This window comes from Onychostoma macrolepis, chromosome 06, assembly GCF_012432095.1.
Source record: "Onychostoma macrolepis isolate SWU-2019 chromosome 06, ASM1243209v1, whole genome shotgun sequence".
Taxonomy (NCBI): Eukaryota; Metazoa; Chordata; class Actinopteri; order Cypriniformes; family Cyprinidae; genus Onychostoma; species Onychostoma macrolepis.
This window is the reverse complement of record NC_081160.1, coordinates 19,585,590-19,608,365: the sequence shown is the minus strand read 5'-3', so window position 1 is coordinate 19,608,365 and position 22,776 is coordinate 19,585,590. Positions and strand designations below refer to the sequence as shown.

General features: G+C 38.7%; 1 protein-coding gene across 1 annotated transcript in view; it reads left to right on the top strand.

Annotated features, from left to right (window-relative positions):
- Positions 1-22,776, top strand: part of zc3h3 (zinc finger CCCH-type containing 3) — an 81,655-nt gene that overhangs the window by 49,919 nt on the left and 8,960 nt on the right. Inside the window, exons 5-9 of the mRNA XM_058778511.1 lie at positions 13,946-14,091; positions 16,799-16,871; positions 16,978-17,136; positions 17,210-17,279; positions 20,975-21,106. Coding sequence (XP_058634494.1) covers positions 13,946-14,091; positions 16,799-16,871; positions 16,978-17,136; positions 17,210-17,279; positions 20,975-21,106 — 580 coding nt within the window. The remainder of the gene's footprint in view (positions 1-13,945; positions 14,092-16,798; positions 16,872-16,977; positions 17,137-17,209; positions 17,280-20,974; positions 21,107-22,776) is intronic.

Sequence of the window (22,776 nt, the reverse complement as noted above, 5' to 3'; positions counted from 1 at the left end):
GCGGAAGTGTGAAAGGTTCTGTTTCCATAAACTAGTTTGTCATGCATTTCTTTATTTCAACACATTTACAGGTAAATCCTAGTATTTTAAATTTGTGATTTAATCATGATTAATTCAGTCCTTGACTGTGATTAACGCGATAAAACAATTTAATCGATTGTGTGTATATGTGTGTGTGTATGTGTGTATGTATTATGAGGTGCCAAACAGGAAATAATTATATAAAGATCTGAATATATAGTTATAAGCCTGATTATATAAATGTAAATTGTGAATATATAGAAATAAATCTGAATGTATAGTTATAACTCTGAATATAAAAATGTAAATTGCGAATATGTAGAAGTAAATCTGAATATATAGTTATAAAGCAAAATATATAAATGTAAATTGTAAATATATAGAAGTAAATCTGAATATATAGTTATAAATTATTATTAATTATATAATAGTAAATCACAATGTATGTTTATAAATTTAGAGTATATAAATGCAAATCTGAATATATATATTGTCTACATTTCAACATAAATATATCTTTACTATTAGTCATGTCAATAGGCAGATGTTCTTGCTTTTTTAATGAAAAAGGTATGCCTATGTATCCTGTACATGTATCAATGCAGATATTGTACTATATTAATTATTTTAATTATTACTGTCTATCGCATGCTGCTGCAATTGTCTCTATTCACTCCAATCACTATTTGTAAACATATGATGTTGAAAATTTCCCTAGCCCTCTCAGCCATGTTGAACTGTGTAGAAAAGATGGGTATTAGCATTGTCACTGACTGTGAGGACCTTTTGGCACCACAGCCAGCCTTTTTTAAAGTATAAATAATCATTTTGGTTTAGATTAGTGAGATGCACTTACAATAATTAATATAGTAAAATATTTAAATTGATTACTATATACAGTATGTACAGGTTTAATAAAAAGTATATTGATATGTCTTATAATAAACATAGTTATATTGAGATGTAGACAATATATATCCATATTTGCATTTATACAGTATATTCAGGATTTATACATATTTTCAGATTTCATGATATGCATTTATATAAATGATTTACATTTATATATTCAGACTTATATAATTATTTATTTACAAATTCTAACTATATATTCAGATTCACTTCTATATATTCAGACGTATAACTATATATTCAGATTTATATTTATATGTTCAGAATTATAACTATATATTCAGATTTACTTCTATATATTCAGAATTATAACTATATTCAGATTTACTTCTATATATTCAAAATTTACATTTATATATTCAGGCTTATAACTATATATTCAGATTTGCTTCTATATATTCAGACTTACAACTATAAACATTGGCCACAGGATTGAGCTAGGATAGTTTTTCTTGAAACCCTCCCAAACAACATGTGGTGATGTAGGTGCTGTTTGACAATTTATTTTTAAAGTGCCCCTATTATGGATTTTTGAAAATTACCTTTCATGCGGTGTGTAACACAGCTCTAAGTGAATGAAAACATCCCTTAAAGTTTTAAATCTGAAAGTGCACCGTGTATAAAGTTATTGTCTCTCAAAAGAAAGAGTCGACTCTGAATCTTTGAAACGAGTCGTTTTTAAAACGAATCCCAACCCGTTTCATGTTGACGTCAACATGAAACATTAGCATATTGCCCGCCCACTTGTTGTTATTTTCTCGTTGGTCTGAATGAAAATGCACATTCATTCTTTGCCTCTAGGAGCCGCTTTTGGTAGTGGTAAAAATAGCTGTTTCCCCAGTAACGCTGTACACAAAGCAGCACTGCTCTCACAAACGCTGCTTTGTCAGGCATTACAGGCCTGATGAAATGAAAATGAAACCAATCACCTCAGATTAGCATCACGCAAAGGAGGGGTTTGGAAAAATGAATCATTAAACGAGTCTTATAAGGTAAATAAGGTAAAAATAAATGCATATTATAAGATAATGAAAGTGTTTTTTTTTTTTACCTTGCATGCATTTCAAACTGTTGTTGGGGACTCCTAAAAGCAAAATATGAACCTTTCATTACCCATAATAGGGGCACTTTAAGGTTTTAGGACCCCCGAGACTCAACTATTTTCTGCAATTTTCCAGCTGTGGTCCTTGGAGAGTCTTTAGCCACTCAAACTCTCCTTCTCACCGTGCATTAGGACGATATAGACACACGTCCTCTTCCAGGCAGTTTCGTAACATTTTATGTTGATTGGAAATTCTTAATTATTGCCCTGATGGTGGAAATGGGAATTTTCACTGCTCTAGCTCTTTTCTTAAAGCCACTTCACTAATTTGTGAAGCTCAATTATCTTTTGCTGCACATCAGAAATATATTCTTTGGTTTTTCTCATTGTGATGGATGATTAAGGGAATTTGGGCTTTGTTTTCCCTCCTATTTATATTTCTGTGAAACAGGAAGCCATGGCTGGATAATTTCATGTTCATTATCACCCTGGAGTGCTCAAAATTGTGTCCAACGTGTGTTTGAGAAAAACATTTATTTCATAATGATATTTCCCCCCATTTTAAATTCTTATTATCCAATGAAAGATTTTTGATCCAATGAATTTATTTTAAATAAAAGATCAAAAGGATTAACAATACAGATTAATTTTCACAGCCTTCTTTGATCATATTTGCCAAGGGTGCCGATATTTATGGCCATGACTGTATGTGTATGTATATATGTATGTATGTACAGTGGGGGAAAAAATATTTGATCCCCTACTGATTTTGTACGTTTTCCCACGGACAAAGAAATCATCAGTCTATAATTTTAATGGTAGATTTATTTGAACAGTGAGAGACAGAATAACAAAAAAAATCCAGAAAAACGCATTTCAAAAAAGTTATAAATTGATTTGCATTTTAATGAGTCAAATAAGTATTTGACCCCTTCGCAAAACATGACTTAGTACTTTGTGGCGAAACCCTTGTTGGCAATCACAGAGGTCAGACATTTCTTGTAGTTGGCCACCAGGTTTACACACATCTCAGGAGGGATTTTGTCCCACTCCTCTTTGCAGATCCTCTCCAAGTCATTAAGGTTTTGAGGCTGACGTTTGGCAACTCGAACCTTAAGCTCCCACCACAGATTTTCTATGGGATTAAGGTCTGGAGACTGGCAAAGCCGCTCCAGGACCTTAATGTGCTTCTTCTTGAGCCACTCCTTTGTTGCCTTGGCCGTGTGTTTTGGGTCACTGTCAATACCCATCCATGACCCATGTTCAATTCCCTGGCCCTGACGGTACATGGCCCCGTCCATCGTCCCTTTGATGCGGTGCAGTTGTCCTGTCCCCTTAGCAGAAAAACACCCCCAAAGCATAATGTTTCCACCTCCATGTTTGACGGTGGGGATGGTGTTCTTGGGGTCATAGGCAGCATTCCTCCTTCTCCAAACACGGCGAGTTGAGTTGATGCCAAAGAGCTGGATTTGGAAGACACTTTCACCCAGTTCTCCTCTGAATCATTGGCATATTTCAGACGGGCCTGTACATGTGCTTTCTTGAGCAGGGGGAACCTTGCGGGCGCTGCAGGATTTCAGTCCTTTACGGCGTAGTGTGTTAACAATTGTTTTCTTGGTGACTATGGTCCCAGCTGCCTTGAGATCATTGACAAGATCCTCCCGTGTAGTTCTGGGCTGATTCCTCACAGTTCTCATGATCATTGAAACTTCACGAGGTGAGATCTTGCATGGAGCCCCAGTCCGAGGGAGAGTGACAGTTATTTTGTGTTTCCTCCATTTGCGAATAAACCAACTGTTGTCACCTTCTCACCAAGTTGCTTGGCGATGGTCTTGTAGCCCATTCCAGCCTTGTGTAGGTCTACAATCTTGTCCCTGACATCCTTGGACAGCTCTTTGGTCTTGGCCATGGTGGAGAGTTTGGAGTCTGATTGATTGATTGCTTCTGTGGACAGGTTGTCTTTTATACAGGTAACAAGCTGATATTAGGAGCACTCCCTTTAATAGAGTGCTCCTAATCTCAGCTCCTTACGTGAATAAAAGACACCTGGGAGCCAGAAATCTTGCTGATTGATAGGGGATCAAATACTTATTTGACTCATTAAAATGCAAATCTATTTATAACTTTTTTGAAATGCATTTTTCAGGATTTTTTGTTGTTATTCTGTCTCTCATTGTTCAAATGAACCTACCATTAAAATTATGGACTGATCATCTCTTTTGCACACGTACAAAATCAAGGGATCAAATATTTTTCCCCCCACTGTGTATGTGTGTGTGTGTATATATATACAGTGAGGAAAATAAGTATTTGAACACCCTGCTATTTTGCAAGTTCTCCCACTTAGAAATCATGGAGGGGTCTGAAATTGTCATCGTAGGTGCATGTCCACTGTGAGAGACATAATCTAAAAAAAAAATTCCAGAAATCACAATGTATGATTTTTTAACTATTTATTTGTATGATACAGCTGCAAATAAGTATTTGAACACCTGAGAAAATCAATGTTAATATTTGGTACAGTAGCCTTTGTTTGCAATTACAGAGGTCAAACGTTTCCTGTAGTTTTTCACCAGGTTTGCACACACTGCAGGAGGGATTTTGGCCCACTCCTCCACACAGATCTTCTCTAGATCAGTCAGGTTTCTGGCCTGTCGCTGAGAAACACGGAGTTTGAGCTCCCTCCAAAGATTCTCTATTGGGTTTAGGTCTGAGACTGGCTAGGCCACGCCAGAACCTTGATATGCTTCTTACAGAGCCACTCCTTGGTTATCCTGGCTGTGTGCTTCGGGTCATTGTCATGTTGGAAGACCCAGCCTCGACCCATCTTCAATGCTCTAACTAAGGGAAGGAGGTTGTTCCCCAAAATCTCGCAATACATGGCCCCGGTCATACTCTCCTTAATACAGTGCAGTCGCCTGTCCCATGTGCAGAAAAACACCCCAAAGATGATGCTACCACCCCATGCTTCACAGTAGGGATGGTGTTCTTGGGATGGTACTCATCATTCTTCTTCCTCCAAACACGTTTAGTGGAATTATGACCAAAAGTTCTATTTTGGTCTCATCTGACCACATGACTTTCTCCCATGACTCCTCTGGATCATCCAAATGGTCATTGGCAAACTTAAGTCGGGCCTGGACATGTGCTGGTTTAAGCAGGGGAACCTTCCGTGCCATGCATGATTTCAAACCATGACGCCTTAGTGTATTACCAACAGTAACCTTGGAAACGGTGGTCCCAGCTCTTTTCAGGTCATTGACCAGCTCCTCCCGTAGTTCTGGGCTGATTTCTCACCTTTCTTAGGATCATTGAGACCCCACGAGGTGAGATCTTGCATGGAGCCCCAGTCCGAGGGAGATTGACAGTCATGTTTAGCTTCTTCCATTTTCTAATGATTGCTCCAACAGTGGACCTTTTTCACCAAGCTGCTTGGCAATTTCCCGTAGCCCTTTCCAGCCTTGTGGAGGTGTACAATTTTGTCTCTAGTGTCTTTGCACAGCTCTTTGGTCTTGGCCATGTTAGTAGTTGGATTCTTACTGATTGTATGGGGTGGACAGGTGTCTTTATGCAGCTAACGACCTCAAACAGGTGCATCTAATTTAAGATAATAAATGGAGTGGAGGTGGACATTTTAAAGGCAGACTAACAGGTCTTTGAGGGTCAGAATTCTAGCTGATAGACAGGTGTTCAAATACTTATTTGCAGCTGTATCATACAAATAAATAGTTAAAAAATCATACATTGTGATTTCTGGATTTTTTTTTTTTGATTATGTCTCTCACAGTGGACATGCACCTACGATGACAATTTCAGACCCCTCCATGATTTGTAAGTGGGAGAACTTGCAAAATAGCAGGGTGTTCAAATACTTATTTTCCTCACTGTATATGTATATATATATATATATATATAGCTGTGTAAATGTCTTTCCATAATTTTGTTTTATCAATTTAAAAGAGTATTAATTTCTCTAAAACAATACCTTACTGACCACAGACTTTTGTACAGTAGTGTAATTAAGAAAATTTACATTTAGTTCAAAGTGTTTAATTCAAGAGCATTTATTGTCATAGACCAATCTGAAACATGCCACGTGTCTGGTATAATAAGCAAAAATACCCGCCACTGCAAAAAATAGCCGCATTTGGCTGGTGGCAAGTGTTAATTTCCCACCCCGATGACAACTGTCTAATTTTTCTCATGTCATCTGTCCCTCAGTCCTCTCCCCTTTCATTTTTTTTTTTCATCTTTTGCCCACTTGTGTGCCCTTGAGCTGTTGATTTCTTCAAACATTTTAAATGTTTTCCCTCTCTAATAGACTTTAATACGGTTATCACTTAAGTTTCCTTCATTATCTTCTTTGCTACAAGCAAAATCTCATTTACACAAGGAAAATTGGTTAAGTGAAACCAGCTAGCTCATTTCAAGGGTAACTCTTTTTGTCTATTCTTCAGGATGAGCTTACTAATGCTTTCTCTGCAGCCAAAGAGACAAGACAAGCATTATTGTGAATGCCCGTGCGGCCTGTGAATTCCTCCCCGTCACCAAAACAAAAGTCACATCGTTAATCACCCGGCCGGAGTGCTGATTCGCTCTCTCCTTCATCTGCGCTTGTCCTGCGGTCGAAACACAACAAGACACACATGCATGCATACTCTCATGTGAATGCAGAATAGTTTGCATGATCGAAAGCAGCCAGTGACTGTGGCTAACTTTTCTGAGTAGAACTTTTTTTTTTTTTTTTTTACAATTAAGAGGTTTTAACTCATACTAATTGTTTGGCCGGCATATGCATTATTCCCCGACCATCACATGCACTGATGTGTTTTTGTCTTGACACAGGTGTAAGTCCCCCGTGCTCATCCTTGCTGATGGTTGCTTACCGTGCCCCCTAAATATGCCACATACTAGCAAAAAAAGAGATTTGTGTCTAGTGGGAGTGATAAAAATCATGATGCCTTAGAGATGTTTGCTGTAAAAGCGTTTATTTTGACAGAATGAATTAAAGGGACAAAAACACAGATTCGCTCCAGCCCCTTGAGGTATGGGTCTTCATCAGCATATTCAGTACATCTTTGCATTTCATGCATCCTTAACTTGAGCACACTATAACTAAGAAAACAAAAAAGGATTTTTTTTAAAAACTAAAAAAAATAATTTTTAAGTTCTTAGCTGTTGTCTTAAAATTGTCCCAAATAACAATACTTTGATTTATCTATTTGAATTTGTCTGTTACATGCTTTAAATTATTCAAGGCAACTACAAATTTATTGTGCAGCAAATGGCTTTTGGTGTGTTACAAATGAAATTTTTTGTGTGCAATGCACTTGTCTTCAAAGTATAGTGTGATTTAATCATGATTAATCGCATCCAAAATAAAAGTTTTTGTTTACATAATATATGTGTGTGTACTGTTTATATTTATTATGTATAAATACACACACATGCATGTATATATTTAAGAAAAATGTTACGTTTATAAATTAAATATATTTATATATGAGATATTTTATATGAATATAAATATATACAAATACATGTAAATATTTTCAAAATATATGCTGTATGTTTGGATGCGATTAATCGTTTGACAGCACTAATATATACACATGATGTATGAAAATGTTTATAAGACAGTTAATATATAAACAGAACAATGATATATTCGATATCAAAGCAAAGATATGTAGTTTTAGAAAGTTGTATGTATAACTTGACACAAACCTCAAATCTCTTAATATCATAAAACAACAAATAACTAACAATAATGACTAAAAAACACTGTAAGTTTAAACAAAAGTCAACAAACAGTGATACAGTAAGCATACAATTTATTCATGCTGCAGTGTATGCTAGGAACTCACCAACCCTTAACATTTCGGCAATATTATTCAATTTAAAATTCTAAAATTCTAAAATTCTCAGACAGCTGTGTTTGACTAGATGGGACAACATTTTGGTGAATTCTGTTATTTAGGTTTTCTTTTCTTTCTTTCCCAAATAAAACACATTTCTTATTATTTCTTTGTATTTTCATCTCCTATAAAATCTGTAGTTTTTTATTTTTATTTTATTTATTTATTTTTTTATAGTGCGCTTGTCCTACGAGTTTCATCCAAATGATTTCAGTAAAAACTTCTCCTCTCTCATATCCCCCAGCAGACCCTCAGGAAGAGCACATCGACCTTTTTATATCATAGCCTCAGGGTCAGAGCCCCCAAATGCTAAATCACGTCCTACTCTAACAGTGCAATTACAACCCATCGTGTGTCCCATAAAAATAATTCCCCACTGCCATTCAAGTGATACATGGGACGACGTGATATGTCCCTCCAGACCCCATGTATTAGCTTTGCCGGTTCCCTCTGTCTCTGATATCGGATCAGCTCTTATGCCTTCCAGCCTGAGTTACTGCGGTAACAGGAAACACAAACATAACTGATACCAGAACAGCAACTAAAAGTACGTATATCGTGGTGACCTGTGATTTAAAGAGTGCCGGTTGGCTGAAGATAAGGTATCGGTGTTTAAGGGTCAAGGACGACTGGCTGTGAGCTCTAAGGATGATGGAGCTCTCCTCTTTGCTTCCTGTCTTACTTTTATTTCCATCTTTTCCAGAGTTAAAACGAGAGACCCAAGAGGTCGTAAGGCATCTTGTGTTTACAGATTTCCTCTCGCTTCTTCTTAGACAAAGTCCAGTGGAGGAACATTTGCATGCTATTACATGTACTCTGCTTCCAAGTTTAGGCTTCATATATTTTATCCATTTGTCACACGGGCTCAGTATGACTGGGGTTAACTGCCTCACATGTTCCATATCCATGTATTGGCTACATTAGGCTCCATTATGGCTCTTGGGTGCCCTGTCTGAGATACAGTGAGGGCAGCAACTGTTCTCCCATTACGCCTCATTATGGCTCCCATGGCTGCCGTTGTGGACCTGTGTGGGTTATGATGTATGTGCGACATATGCTCTTACAGATATAAGGACATAGATGCACTACAGGTTGTTTGTCACTTTGGTCTTCTCTGTAAAGTTGATATAGTCGCAATAAAACTGAAGAATCTTCAGATCTTCTCTTTCACTTTGGGACATACATCCAAGTGTAATGGATTATTAGTTCACCCAAAAAAATAAAAAATTCTGTCATCAAATATGATAAACAGAAGCTTAGCTGTATTACTGTACAGAGTTTTGGTGGAATGGGTTAAATGATAGAAATGACAGGATTCATTAAAAATATCTTCATCTGTGGGGGAAAGTCGTGGCCTAATGGATAGAGAGTCGGATTTGTAATCCAAAGGTCACGGGTTCGAGTCTCAGGTCTGGCATGAATACCATGACTGAGGTGAGACCCTTGAGTAAGGCAGCGAACCCCCAACTTCTCCCACTGCTCCGGGTGTGTGTGTGTGTTTGTTCACTACTCACTGCTGTGTGTGCGCACTTGGACGGGTTAAATGCAGAGCACAAATTCCGAGTATGGGTCACCATACTTAGCCACACATCATGTCCTTTCCTTTCCCTTCCCTTTTTCAAAGATGAATGAAAGTCTTATGGGTTTTAGAGAAACACTAGGGTGAATAATTGATAACAGAATTTTTATATTTGGGTGAACTATCCCTTTAAAATATGAAACTTTGGCTTCTCGTCTCACTAGATTGAATGATACATCAGTTACACTTTATTTTAAGGTCCAGTTCTTACTATTAACTGTGACTTTTCCTTCAGTAAACTCCTAATTACTACTTACTAAGTTAGTAAGGTAGTTATTAAGTTTGGGTAACAAGGATTAAAGATGTAGAATATGGTCATACAGAATATGTGCTTTATAAGTACTAATAAACAGCCAATATGCTATAGCAATATAGTATATATAATATAGTAATATGCATGCTAATAAGCAACTAGTTAGAATTGGTCCTTTTACTAGTGTTACCGATGCATCAAATCATGTGGCTTGTTGAGAAGAGGTTTGCTATTATTATTCTAATTTCTAAACTATCATTTATCTAAAAAATCTAATTAGCAGTATTATGAGGTTATTTTTGTTCTATTTCTATTAAGAGTACTATTTCATGGCAGTTCATGGGGCCTTTTGGTTATCAATATGTGTTTGTATAGAAGCCTGTGATACATTCTGTGTGTGTAGGAGTGCTCAGGCTCAATGTTGATGCTGTGCTGTATGTGTGGGCTGGGGTTGGACATATTGGCCGAGGCAATAGATTGTGTAGTTGAAGCTCTTGTATTGGGTGTAGATTGATGTTGGAGGTGATTTGCTGTTGGGCTCTTGAAACGTTTTGTACTAAAGTTCATGTCTCCTAATACAGAGCAGCTACTCTTACACACTCAAACACTCCTTCACACACAACTTCCCCCACAATCAGTCTTAAATATATACTTTGAAAGGTGGTATGTACTGTATGGCATTGGGTCTATAATACTGAGTATGATAATAAGCATGTAGCATTGATGGAATTCTTGTTCTCCATGTGTAGCAGGGAATATGTCTTATTGAATTTTTATTGTGCAAAACACACTTTCAGTTATTTTTAGAAACAATTAACATTTATAGGGTTTTAATGTATTTCTGTCCATTTTGCACACACATTTCCTAATAAATGAGAATGTGAGAGATGTGTCCTTTGCGTGTGTGTGTGTGTGTGTCTGTGTGCGCTTAAGAGAGAGAGGAAGCATCAAAGAGTATGTTTGGGGGGCAGTCTCTCTGCTCTGGCCTCATGCCCTGGCAATTATCTCAATGATTTCCTCCTCTTTTCAATTCTCTCCATTTCCACACGGCCGTCCCCTCCATTAAAGGAGCAATTTACCAGAGTGCTGTGACACAGGAGCCAGGAGAAAGAGAGGGAGATAGAGAGAGCGTGAGAGTGTGGGTATGTTTGGGAAGGTGAGGATGAGATTGGAAAGGGGTGTTGAAGAAAGGACAGTAAGAGGGAAAAAAAGAATAGCTGCCTTGCTGCCCTCATTCAGAAATATGATGGGACATGATGTACACCAAATAGATTTAAACAGGTTGTTAAAGAAGGCAGATCTTAAGAAGTCACATTTTCCTTGATGTTTTGGAATAAAGTTAATTTGAAAAGTTATTGTTATTTTATACACTACCTTTCAAGAGGTATTTATTTGTCCAGCAAGTATGTAATAAATTGATCAAAAGTGACCGTAGAGAGATTTATATTTTGTGCTATTTATATTTTATATATTTTTATATTTTATATTAAGAATTCATGGGGGGATCAAAGTTTCCACAAACATATTAAGCAGCACAAGTGTTTTCGACATTGATAATAATAACAAATGTTTCTTGAGCACTAAATTAGCATATCTGAATGATTTCTGAATAATCATCAGAATCAGAATCAGAATCAGAATGAGCTTTATTGCCAGGTATGTTTACACATACGAGGAATTTGTTTTCGTGACAGAAGCTTCCACAGTGCAACAGAATGACAGTGACAGAACAAAAACAGATAATAAAAGAAGAATAAAAAATAGAACAAGTAAATAGGGAATAACAATATACAAATTGACAATTGTATGTGCAGGTATATTACAATAGACAGTTTTGTATGTACAGGTATATAACGTGCAAATTGAAATGTAGACTAAGTATGTGTGTTAGATAAATAAGTGTATAAATAGTGTGTGTTCCACAATTATTGTGAAGTGTTCATGAGATGGATTGCCTGAGGGAAGAAACTATTCCTGTGCCTGGCCGTTCTGGTACTCAGAGCTCTGCAGCGTCAACCAGACGGCAACAGTTCAAAGAGGGAGTGTGCTGTGAGGGGTCTAGAGTGATTTTGCCCACCCTTTTGCTCACTCTAGATGAGTACAGTTCTTGGAGAGTAGGGAGGGTTGTACCAATGATTCGCTCAGCAGTCTGGACTACCCTCTATAGTCTTCTGAGGCATGTAATTTGATGTAATCAGATTTGGTAGCTGAGCTGAACCAGACAGTTATTGAAGTGCAGAGGACGGATTCAGTGATGGGCAGAGTTGAACTGTTTCAGCAGCTCCTGTGGCAGGTTCAACTTCCTCAGCTAGCGAAGGAAGGTCAACCTGCACTGGGCCTTTTTAACAATAGAGTCAATGTGAGTGTCCCACTTGAGGTCCTGGGAGATGGTGGTGCCCAGGAACCTGAATGACTCCACTGTCGTTACAGTGCTGTTCATGGTGGTGAGTGGGAGGAGAGTAGGGGGGTTTCTCCTGAAGTCCATGATCATCTCCACTGTTTTGAGCGTGTTGAGCTCCAGGTTGTTAAGACTGCACCAGACAGCCAGCTCCTTAACCTCCTGTCTGTAGGCAGACTCGTCACTGTCCTGAATGAGGCCGATAAGTGTGGTGTCATCTGCGAACTTCAGGAGCTTGACAGAGGGGTCTTTAGATGTGCAGTCATTTGTGTAGAGGGAGAATAGCAGTGGGGAGAGAACGCAGCCCTGAGGAGCTCCAGTGCTGATCGTACGGGTGCTGGATGAGAATTTTCCCAGCCTCACTAGCTGCTGCCTGTCTGTCAGGAAGCTGGTGATCCACTGACAGACGGAGGTGGGCACGGAGAGCTGAGTTAATTTGGGCAGGAGGAGGTTTGGAATGATAGTGTTAAAGGCTGAGCTGAAGTCCACAAACAGGATCCTCACATAAATCCCTGGTCTGTCTAGATGTTGCAGAACATAATGCAGTCCCATGTTGACTGCATCGTCCACAGACCTGTTTGCTCTGTAGGCAAACTGAAGAGGATCCAGCAAGGGTCCAGTAATGTCCTTCAGGTGGGCCAGCACCAGATCATGTTGACTGACTGAAGGCTGGAGTAAATGGCTGCTAAAAAAAAAAATATCCGCTTTACTTTTACAGAAATAAATTACATTGTATATTGTATTTAAACAAAGGACAGATATTTAAAATTGTTATAACTTTTCACACAATAAACTTTTAAACAGTAGTGTATGTAATAAGTGTACCGGGGAAAATATAGACAGAGTTCTGGCATGAAACTCTAGATGGCGCAGTGCGATAGGTCTAACTCAATCTGACCTAATGACATCATTATCACATGGCACAGCTGATTGGTTCTCTCCTGTATCGGTAGCCAATGAGCTCTCTGCTCAACATTCAAATATATGACTAGTGCTTGTTGTAGCAGTTTTGCAGCGTGCTTCAGAAACCCTTCACCTTCCCCAGCTCCACCTGTATAGGTCTGCTACGAGGTGGTTCATGTATGCTATGGGGTGGGGGTTATTTCATGTATGTTATATTTGCAGCAGCAGTATTTCTTACATGCTCACAGAAGCATGTTGTGGATGTATTGGCAGTAGCAGGTCTCGGTACTTGCTCTGCCACAGCAGCAGCAGCATAGCAGATCTATTCCGCCAAGACCAAATTCATTAACATTGTCATGTACATATTACCATGCCAATCCGTCCGAGAGTTGTCATGACAGAGATATGGTGCTCTGGTATAGGGTTTTTTAATAAATCTGCAAAAATGTCAACAATTCTGTGTTTTTCTGTCAATATGGGGTGCTGTGTGTACATTAATGAGGGGAAAAAAATGAACTTAAATGATTTTAGCAAATGGCTGCAATATAACAAAGAGTGAAAAATTTAAGGGGGTCTGAATACTTTCCGTACCCACTGTATGTATGTATATATGTGTGTGTGTGTGTGTGTGTGTGTGTGTGTGTGTGTGTGTGTATGTATGTATGTATGTATGTATGTATGTATGTATGTATGTATGTATGTATGTATGTATGTATGTATGTATGTATGTATGTATGTATGTATGTGTGTATGTGTGTATATATGTATAGTAAATGTTACTATATATAGTAAAAAAAAAAAAAAAAGTTGATTAGTTAAAATTTGTATTATAATTGGTGTTTAAATGTTACTATAATTTTTCTTTGTCAAAAGTAGTTTGTCATTTTGCCTTTTTTTTTTTTTACTTTTTTTTATACAGAATCCTCCTGCAGAATCGACTAAGGACACCTTCAGAAAGGCATTGGAAGGGGCGAAGCATGAGATGGATAGGCGGAGCGCTATACAGAGTCTCAGCCAATAAGCTCTCTCGCACTCAAACCACCTGCACACCTAACAGTAGACCAGGTAACCATTGTGCAGAGATCATTGCCTGACCAGTTTGCAAATATTCTAAGCACTAAAGTGATATATGAAATGTGTGTTGCCCACTTTTTTGTTTACATGAATATGGCGATGTTTGTTTTTTTTGGGTTTTTACAAGGGTCAGTATATATCGGTTGTCTGTAAGTACACACAGTCCAGATTATCAACCCATCCAGCAAACGAGAGAAAGGGGGCTACAGGTCGCCTTCTGAAATAATAAAGCTGTCATCTGTCACTGGCTACAGGTTGAGAGAGAGACACAGAGAGAACGAGAGAGATGGTGAATGGCCTAGATTAAACTCTAAAGCCCTAGTCAGAAGTGGAATTAAAGATCAGCTCTGCTCTTTGATGGGAGTTCCACACAAACACACATTTCATCTATTTATGATCTCCTCAAAAACTGTAGTCTCACCACACACAAGTCTGGTACAGTTAATATACACAGACTCAATCTCTCATTCACTTTTTCACATAGACTTCACAATTGAATCCCACATAACCAGCGAGCCATTTCTCACATGCAATCGGATCCTAAATTCCTTACGCTTTACCCTTATTGCTCTTTCAATCAGTGCTGCATAGAGTACAGTGTTTATATCTACTTCTCTCTCAGATTGCCATTTGGCTGTAGTTGATAGACCCTGACATATAAATAAACAGCATGATATCTTGTCTTAGTTGTACTTTCTGGCCTCCGTCACTACCAATGAATGTGATGACCTTTAATTACATGCTATTAGTCTGGCTTGTTATAAATAAATTTGCTTGTGCACAAGCTTGGACGAGACAGGAGGAACAGGACAGGAGGAGCCTACAGCTCACTTCAAACTGTAATATCTACATTACATTCACAAAAAAATAATACTTTTCTTTATATATGCTAAAGCTGTTTTTGGTTAAGCTGATGTTTTTAAAGGAATAGGTCATCCAACAATAATAATTAGATCTTTATTTATGTCACGATCACGCTGGGGACGAAGAAACGAGGAGACGAGGAATTCACAAAACGAGAGTCTTTTAATATCCAACAGGGAAACACAGAGCACGGGCAAGGCAGACATTCAGCAGCAGGCAAAAACCAAGGGAGAACACAGGACTTATAAAGACAGGGAACGTAATCAGGAAGAACAGAAGCAGGTGGAGTAATTAATCAAAAACCATTGAAACTAATAATAAGAACCGGAACTAAACCAAATAAGAGCAGACAGGAACACAACGGGAACACACGTGTGACAGGTCGCCCCCCTCCCGGACGGCGCCCGGAGAGGGGGGGTGGGCGCCCTGGAGGCTGGTGCAGGACGGGGATAAAGTGGAGGCCTTCAGGGTGGATCAGGCAGACCTGGGAGCCATGGCAGATCAGAAGACTTGGGCGGCAGCCATGGCAGATCAGGAGACTTGGGCGGCCATGGCGGATCCGCCTCCGTGGCCTTGGCCCTTGGCCCGGCCACTATGGCCATGGCTATATGGCCCCCCCAAAATTTTCTTGGGGAGAATAAGGAGTTCAGGGGGTCACTCTGGAGGAGCTCTGGCGGCGGGCTTGACTTCCCCGCGGATGGCGGGCTTGAGTGAGCCGTGGATGGCGGCGGGCTTCTTGACTTCCCAGCGGACGGCGGGCTTGAGGGAGGCGCGGGCTTGAGGGAGCCGCGGACGGCGGTGTTGATTTCCCCGTGGACGGTGGGCTTGGCTGAGGATCGGGCGGCAGGCTGTTTCTGGATCGGGGCTGAACACTCTCCAGACACCGGAGGATCCCTTCCCTCCAGCTCAGTCCTGTGGTGTCAGGTCCACGGGGCAATGATAATTGGCCCCGATCCAGAACAGAGAATTAAGTGTGGCATCATCCATCCCCGTCCACACGGCGAGCCCGCAGAACTCCCGCACTTACTCGAAAAACGGGAGGTCTCGGCGGGCCAGGGCGGAAAACCGTGCGGCGGTTTCCATAGCCGCGTGGTAAAATAGAAACAAAAAGACTTTTCAAAAACGGAAAAACAAACGGGGAGAAGGAGCGCTGCTCACTGTTTTTGTAGGTCTGCTGTTCTGTCACGATCACGCTGGGTATGAAGGAGCGAGGAAACGAGGAGACAAGGAATTCACAAAACGAGAGTCTTTAATATCCAACAGGGAAACACAGAGCACGGGCAAGGAAGACATTCAACAGCAGACAAAAACCAAGGGAGAACACAGGACTTATAAAGACAGGGAACGTAATCAGGAAGAACAGAAGCAGGTGGAGTAATTAATCAAAAACCATGGAGACTAATAATAATAACCGGAACTAAACCAAATAATAAGGGCAGACAGGAACACAACGGGAACACACGTGACAATTTCTTCATCTTCAGTTCAATACAAGCCAAACATAAAACCAAAGTAGATTTTTTCCCCCATAAAAAAAATAGATATTTAGTTAGATATTTAATGTTCATGCTGCTCTTTTCATTCATACATTGAAAACATCGAGTCCAGTGACTATCGAGTACCAAAAATGCCATAAAAACACTATAAAAGTATTACAAAACCATCATGGAAAAGTCCATCAGACTTGGAAAAATATGAGTTTTGTGTGGCAAACAGATGGAAATTTACATTGTTATTCACTGTTACTGTTATTTACATTGAAAGTCATGCACCTTCATAAAATGGTATGTAATCCATGATCTTCTATCATTTTCTTTTTCTTTCCATACTACAGGAGAATGGTACAATCCATATGTTTCCTCGACTGGTAATCAGGGAAGAACATCAGCCACACGTTACGTAGCTGGGTTAGTATTGTAATAGATGGTTAATTTCACAGCATAACAAGACATAACACATGACCGTCAATTTATTTACTGGTTTTGTGATTTAAATTTTTCCTATGCATATCAGTCGTGCTGTGCAGAAGAGTTTAGCTATAATACGACAGGCCAGACAGAAGAAACAGAAGGCCAAGCAGTACTGCATGTACTATAACCGATTCGGCAAGTGCAACCATGGTGACGCTTGCCCCTACATCCACGACCCTGACAAAGTGGCTGTCTGCACCAGGTACTCTTACATTATACAAAACGTCTAACACTTTGTAAGCTGGCTTCAAATTAAAATCTTGATTGGTTGGCAGGTTTCTCCGAGGCACATGTAAGCAGACAGATGGGACTTGTCCTTTCTCGCATAAAGTAGCCAAAGAAAAGGTAAGTGTTAGGGGGCCTTTTAAGGGTTCTTCCTTCAAAAGCATAGAAATGATTTGATTTAAGCATTCTAATGAACCGTTTGTGTTCAAAAACTGGACAGCATAAGGGACACTGCAAAAAAAGTGTCAGTGTCAACCATCTAGCGCATGTTTAGAAAATCCACACAAAATGCTTCTTCAAAGTTTTGATTGAATTTTGTTTTTATGTTTTTTTTTTTTTCTGAATTTAAGCATAGTTGCACCAAATCCTTCTGTCAAAGGGCAGATCATAAACCAAGTGAACTAATTTCGGTCATAACTCAAACATATAATGTGCAGCTACTGTATTTTATCTTTGTAGGACAGTATTGACAGTTGGATTTATGCATAAAGCCATAAGAATCTTAGCATAAGTCACGACTGGCTGTATGTGGTAGTATCAGGTTACTGTCAGGGCTTGCTGGCCCATGGGGTGATAATTAAAGATACTATGTCAGGTTCTTAGCTTCCTCTCTCAGGTTGTGATGGTGTGTTACAGTCTCAATATCTGTGAGGCAATCCCACTAGATTCCAGAATTACATACTTTGAGGTCTTTGCCTAGGCATTGCCGTCATGGAGACAGGTGGAGATGGGATCAGTATTGATGCAACATGTGACCCATCATATAGTCTAGATTCTCCCGAAGTGAACATTACGATCTCATTACTTACCTACCCCTTTCAGACAGCCACACACATATGTGCACAGTCATATTTTTCATGGTCATGATTTTTTGGTCTCAAAGTCTGCCTCCTCACCTTGTTAACCCGTTTAGTTTTCAATACCATTATAGAAATATTTGCAGAACTGTTGTCAGATATTTTGGTTGCAAAATGTATTGTAGATCTGCAGTATCTGATAATAGCAGGGTTGCTGAGATAAAGTGAGTAATATTAGGCTCAATATGACAGCCAACATGAAGGGGTCCCCGTATGTAAACTCATTATGAATCAAATACTCATGTAGGTGTCCATCATTTTAAATATTTGTCATAATCAGTATTTGTTTATTTCAGTAGAAAATGACTTTTAATAGCACGGTCCTTATGTAAAGTTAAGCTCGCTTGCGAGTCACAGTAATGTGATTTATGGGCAAATGATACTTTTGAGTATCACAAAGTGTTCTAAATGATTCAGCTACAGATCAAGTCTAGTAGATCCAGTATCCATTGCAATTGACTGGAAATGTCCTGGAAGAGTAAAGAATTATCTGTTGGTCAGTAAAAGTGGCAATCTGGTTTTGCTTTGTTTTTGTTTTTTGGTTTTCTTCTGAACTTTGTAAATCATCCCTGATATAGCAAAATTTAAACATGAACTGGTGTTACAACATTTCAAACAAAATCAGGCCAAACCATTCGTTGGGAGTTTGTTTCAGGAGTGTAAAACAGCTTGCCAGAGTGAACTTTCCTGAAACGTAACTATTTGCATGAAAAATATTAGCATTTCCATACTTTTGCCCCTATTTTTTTTTTTTTTTTTTTTTGATATAATAGAAAATTAAGAATTTAATGAAAATAAATTTATCATACACCATAAGTGATACTGTTTAGTGGTTCTTTAGTGATTGTCAAACACAACTGAATGAATTCAAAGTGTTAAAGAGACCTAAGGCCTTGACATACTGCCCTAACAAAAGCCAAATTTTGAACTTTTTTTTTTTTTTTTTTTTTTATACCGTTGAGCTTGGCAAATAGGACAATGCACACAGCTGCATTATGCCATCAGCCCATATTGTGCCATGGTTTCCCCGCCGCCACAGAGGATATGTTAAATTAGACATTAGGCCTTGATATTAGAGGTTCTACCATAAGGAAAAGCAAATTTTGAGCAAGTAGATCTCTATTAATTCATGTGTGCATCCATGCTCGTTTTATTCATAGTATAATGGCAGTGCACTAAGGAAATAGGTTATATAAAACTAGAAATTGTATGTAAGCATGCAAAAATACCCATGCACATGTGAATAGTTTCTCAAGGGCACAAAAAAAAAAAAAACTATTCTTGTGTGCATGCAAAGTTTTTTATTATTATTATTATTATTATTATTATTATTATTAATATGTTCTTATTTTATGGGCAGTTGTCGCTTTGAGAATATCGATGAAAAAACCCAGAATTTTTTTTTTTAATATTTACAGATGACTGTACTGTATACCAAATATAAAGCTGAAAATAATGCTGTATGAACCATTTATGTTAAATATGGTCTGAAAATCTACTGAGAGATTTGGAAATTTGAGTCTGGAAAAGTATTTTGAAATGGAAAATATGTAGGAACGCTGTTAATACGGTAAAGCTGCTTGCTGTAAAGCAATCTATTGTATAAAGTGCTGTATATGTATATATCCCATCCACATTGCTATGATCAGATGCTTTCATCTTTATAATATGAAATAAAAATAATACATTATTTATAATGACAACAGGAGTGGTAAATGAAGAGGTAGAGGTAGTTTGACAGGAATAGAAGTGTCATTCCAGGTTCATTAAGACATTGTCTGAAACTTTCCCCACACTTTCTTCTCACGGTGAGACACCTGTTTCCATTGTTTGTTTGGCACAGAAAAAAGCCCCTCTGAGAGCGTTCACTTTCTGTAAAACACTTATACATACATTCTCCCTGCCCCCCCCCCTGTTCAGACTTTTGCTTGTATTCTGTCCAAGGCCCTACTCAACCAATACCCCCCCCACACACACACACACATCCAAACACACCAAATCACTGCACCTGTGACAGTCGTCACCCTCTAGCCCTCCAGTCCACCAAGAGACCAGCTGTCCGCTTGTTTTAAAGGAGCAGAGCCACCTCATCGCAGCACAGGCCCACCTGCTAGTCCCAGCCCCATAAGCCCCCCTCCTCCTGTTCCTCCACAGCCTTGGGGCTCAATTTAACCCTGCACCCTGTGTCATCCGTGTATATGCCATGAAGCATGGCTTGAGTTCACGCCTGCAATTGAAAACGATCCAGTTCCCCCTCCAAATAACTGAGAAACAAGACCCCCAACCCAACCCCCAAGCCCCTTCACCCCAGTCCTGGCTAGCGTCCATTCCATTCCCCTCCCCTGCACATAAACACATCATGCAGGTGGTAGGATGCCCCACTTGGGTCAATATTTCTGTTGCAGTTAATTAAGCAGAAATGATATGACCCCCATGGAAATGAGATTCCACTTAAGAGGTCAGCGGCCCCCTCTCGCTCATCGTGTGCACGATCCTCACATTCTATTTTAAACCCAGAGAGCTCTCTGTCACGTTCCGATTATTCATACATGCAGATTATATTCACGAAGAGGCAGTACAAATCTGTGCCATTGACACATGCACATAATTACTGATTAGACAATGTGTGATAAATGTGTGTTTTGACAGGGACTTCAATTGATACGTGATACAATACTGGTGCCATATGTGTATAACTCACTTACGTTTTCCATCACTTACTTTATATTGACACACATCTGTTTGAAAGGGAATTTAAAGGCTAAGCTGTATTGTAACTGCTCTTATCCTTTCAGAAGTTCTTTGGTTTCTCAAACTAACCATATTCATTCACACTTACTCTGTTGTTTAGTGCTGGAGATTGGTTTAATGTTTGCAGTTATCTGAGGTCTTAAATTGTCTGCATAGATCTCTGAAGTCATTTTCAAGCTCTAAATCGCTGTTTGTTTTTCTTTATAGATGCCTGTGTGCTCGTACTTTCTGAAGGGGATCTGTAATAACAGTAGCTGTCCCTACAGCCATGTTTATGTGTCTCGCAAAGCTGATGTGTGCAAAGACTTTGTCCGAGGCTACTGCCCTCAGGGAGATAAGGTAAGACAGTTTGATGGTTTCTATGCAAAAGCATGTTGATTACAATCTTGAACATGAAACCTTTTCTAACTCTTCATGTTAAAACATTTATCACATCATGGAATGGCCTTGATCATCCTTTTTGGTATATAACTTCCTTTTTTATATATTTTTTTTATTTATTATTTAATTTATAATTTGTTTTATTTTTGAAAACTCTTGAATACTCTAAAATGCTTGGGGAGATGTAATGACATTTATATGGGGCATATGCTATTCTTTGCTATAGAAGATGTAAATGAATTGAAAGAAATGTATAAAGAATATATTGTTCTTATTTTAAAAACTTTTATTTTAAACTATTATAGTTTATTATAGTAAAGTAGCATAGTATTATATGCATTTATTAACTAAAAATAAAAATAGGCAAATTTAGTTCTTTAACCCTGGAAAAAGCATCCACCTGTATTGTACTCAAAAACAAAATTGTGATAAAAGGTGCTTATATGGAGAGACATCTAGCATTTGGCACATAACACATGTGGTTCAACTTTCAGGTCAGCAATGTCACCAAAATCATTTTCACTTTTACTTGCATCCTCATAGATGCTATAAGGTCCTCTTTATTTTAGTGTACATGTAGTTTGACATTCATAACGTTTGTTGGATTAAAGTGCTTTGCAGTTGATGACAGTTTTATAGGTCTTAATGAATGAATGTCGTTTATTGGTGATGATTTTTTTCCAAGAGTTTTAAATAGAGCTCTTAAAAGTTGACTGTGTTCCTAATGTTAATCTGAACCTTCATCAGGGTGCTTATGACATATGCATTTGGTTTCCTCCATGTTTGTGAGTGAGTGACATATTGAGGGCAGTAACAAGAGAGGACATGACCCACATTTACCAAGTGTCCTCGTATGTCCTTAATCTAGCAGGTTCTAACCCATCCGTGACCTCTATCTTCACCCCAGCTCTCCCACACACACACACGTTTCTCTTGTCCCCCATCACACCTGTCCCTCAGTCTCATTAAGCTGTACAGGAGAGTACAAACCTTCGCTTGCATGAAACAGGTGTAGCCACCGTCATGTTGTAGTACCTATTACATTCTTCTTTTCATCCAATTTGAATACATGACATTGTATGACTTGTGCTAGTCATGTTCTTTGTTATATTTTAGAGGTGTTAGCTTAAAGGAATACTTCACCCAAAAATGAAAATTTACTCACCGTCAGGCCATCCAAGATGTAGATGAGTTTGTTTCTTTTTCAGAACAGATTTGGAGAAATTTAGCATCACTTGCTGAACAAAGGATCCTCTCCAGTGAATGGGTGCCGTCAGAATGAGAGTCCAAACATCTGAAAAAAATAATCTGCATGTAATCGACAACTCCAGTCCATCAATTGATTTCTTGTGTGAGAGGTCAACAGGGGATGGGCTTTTTCCATCAGAAGCCTAATGGAAATGTCTTGATGGAATTTATTTTGTTTTGTTTTTGTGCGCAACAACAAACATGACTTTTAACTTTACAAGACGTTAATTGATGGACTGGAGTCATGTGGATTACTTGTGGATTATTGTGATGTTTTTATCAGCTGTTTGGACTCATTCTGACGGCACCCATTCACTGCAAAGGATCCATTTGTGAGTAAGTGATGTAATGCTAAATTTCTTAAAATCTGTTCCAATAAG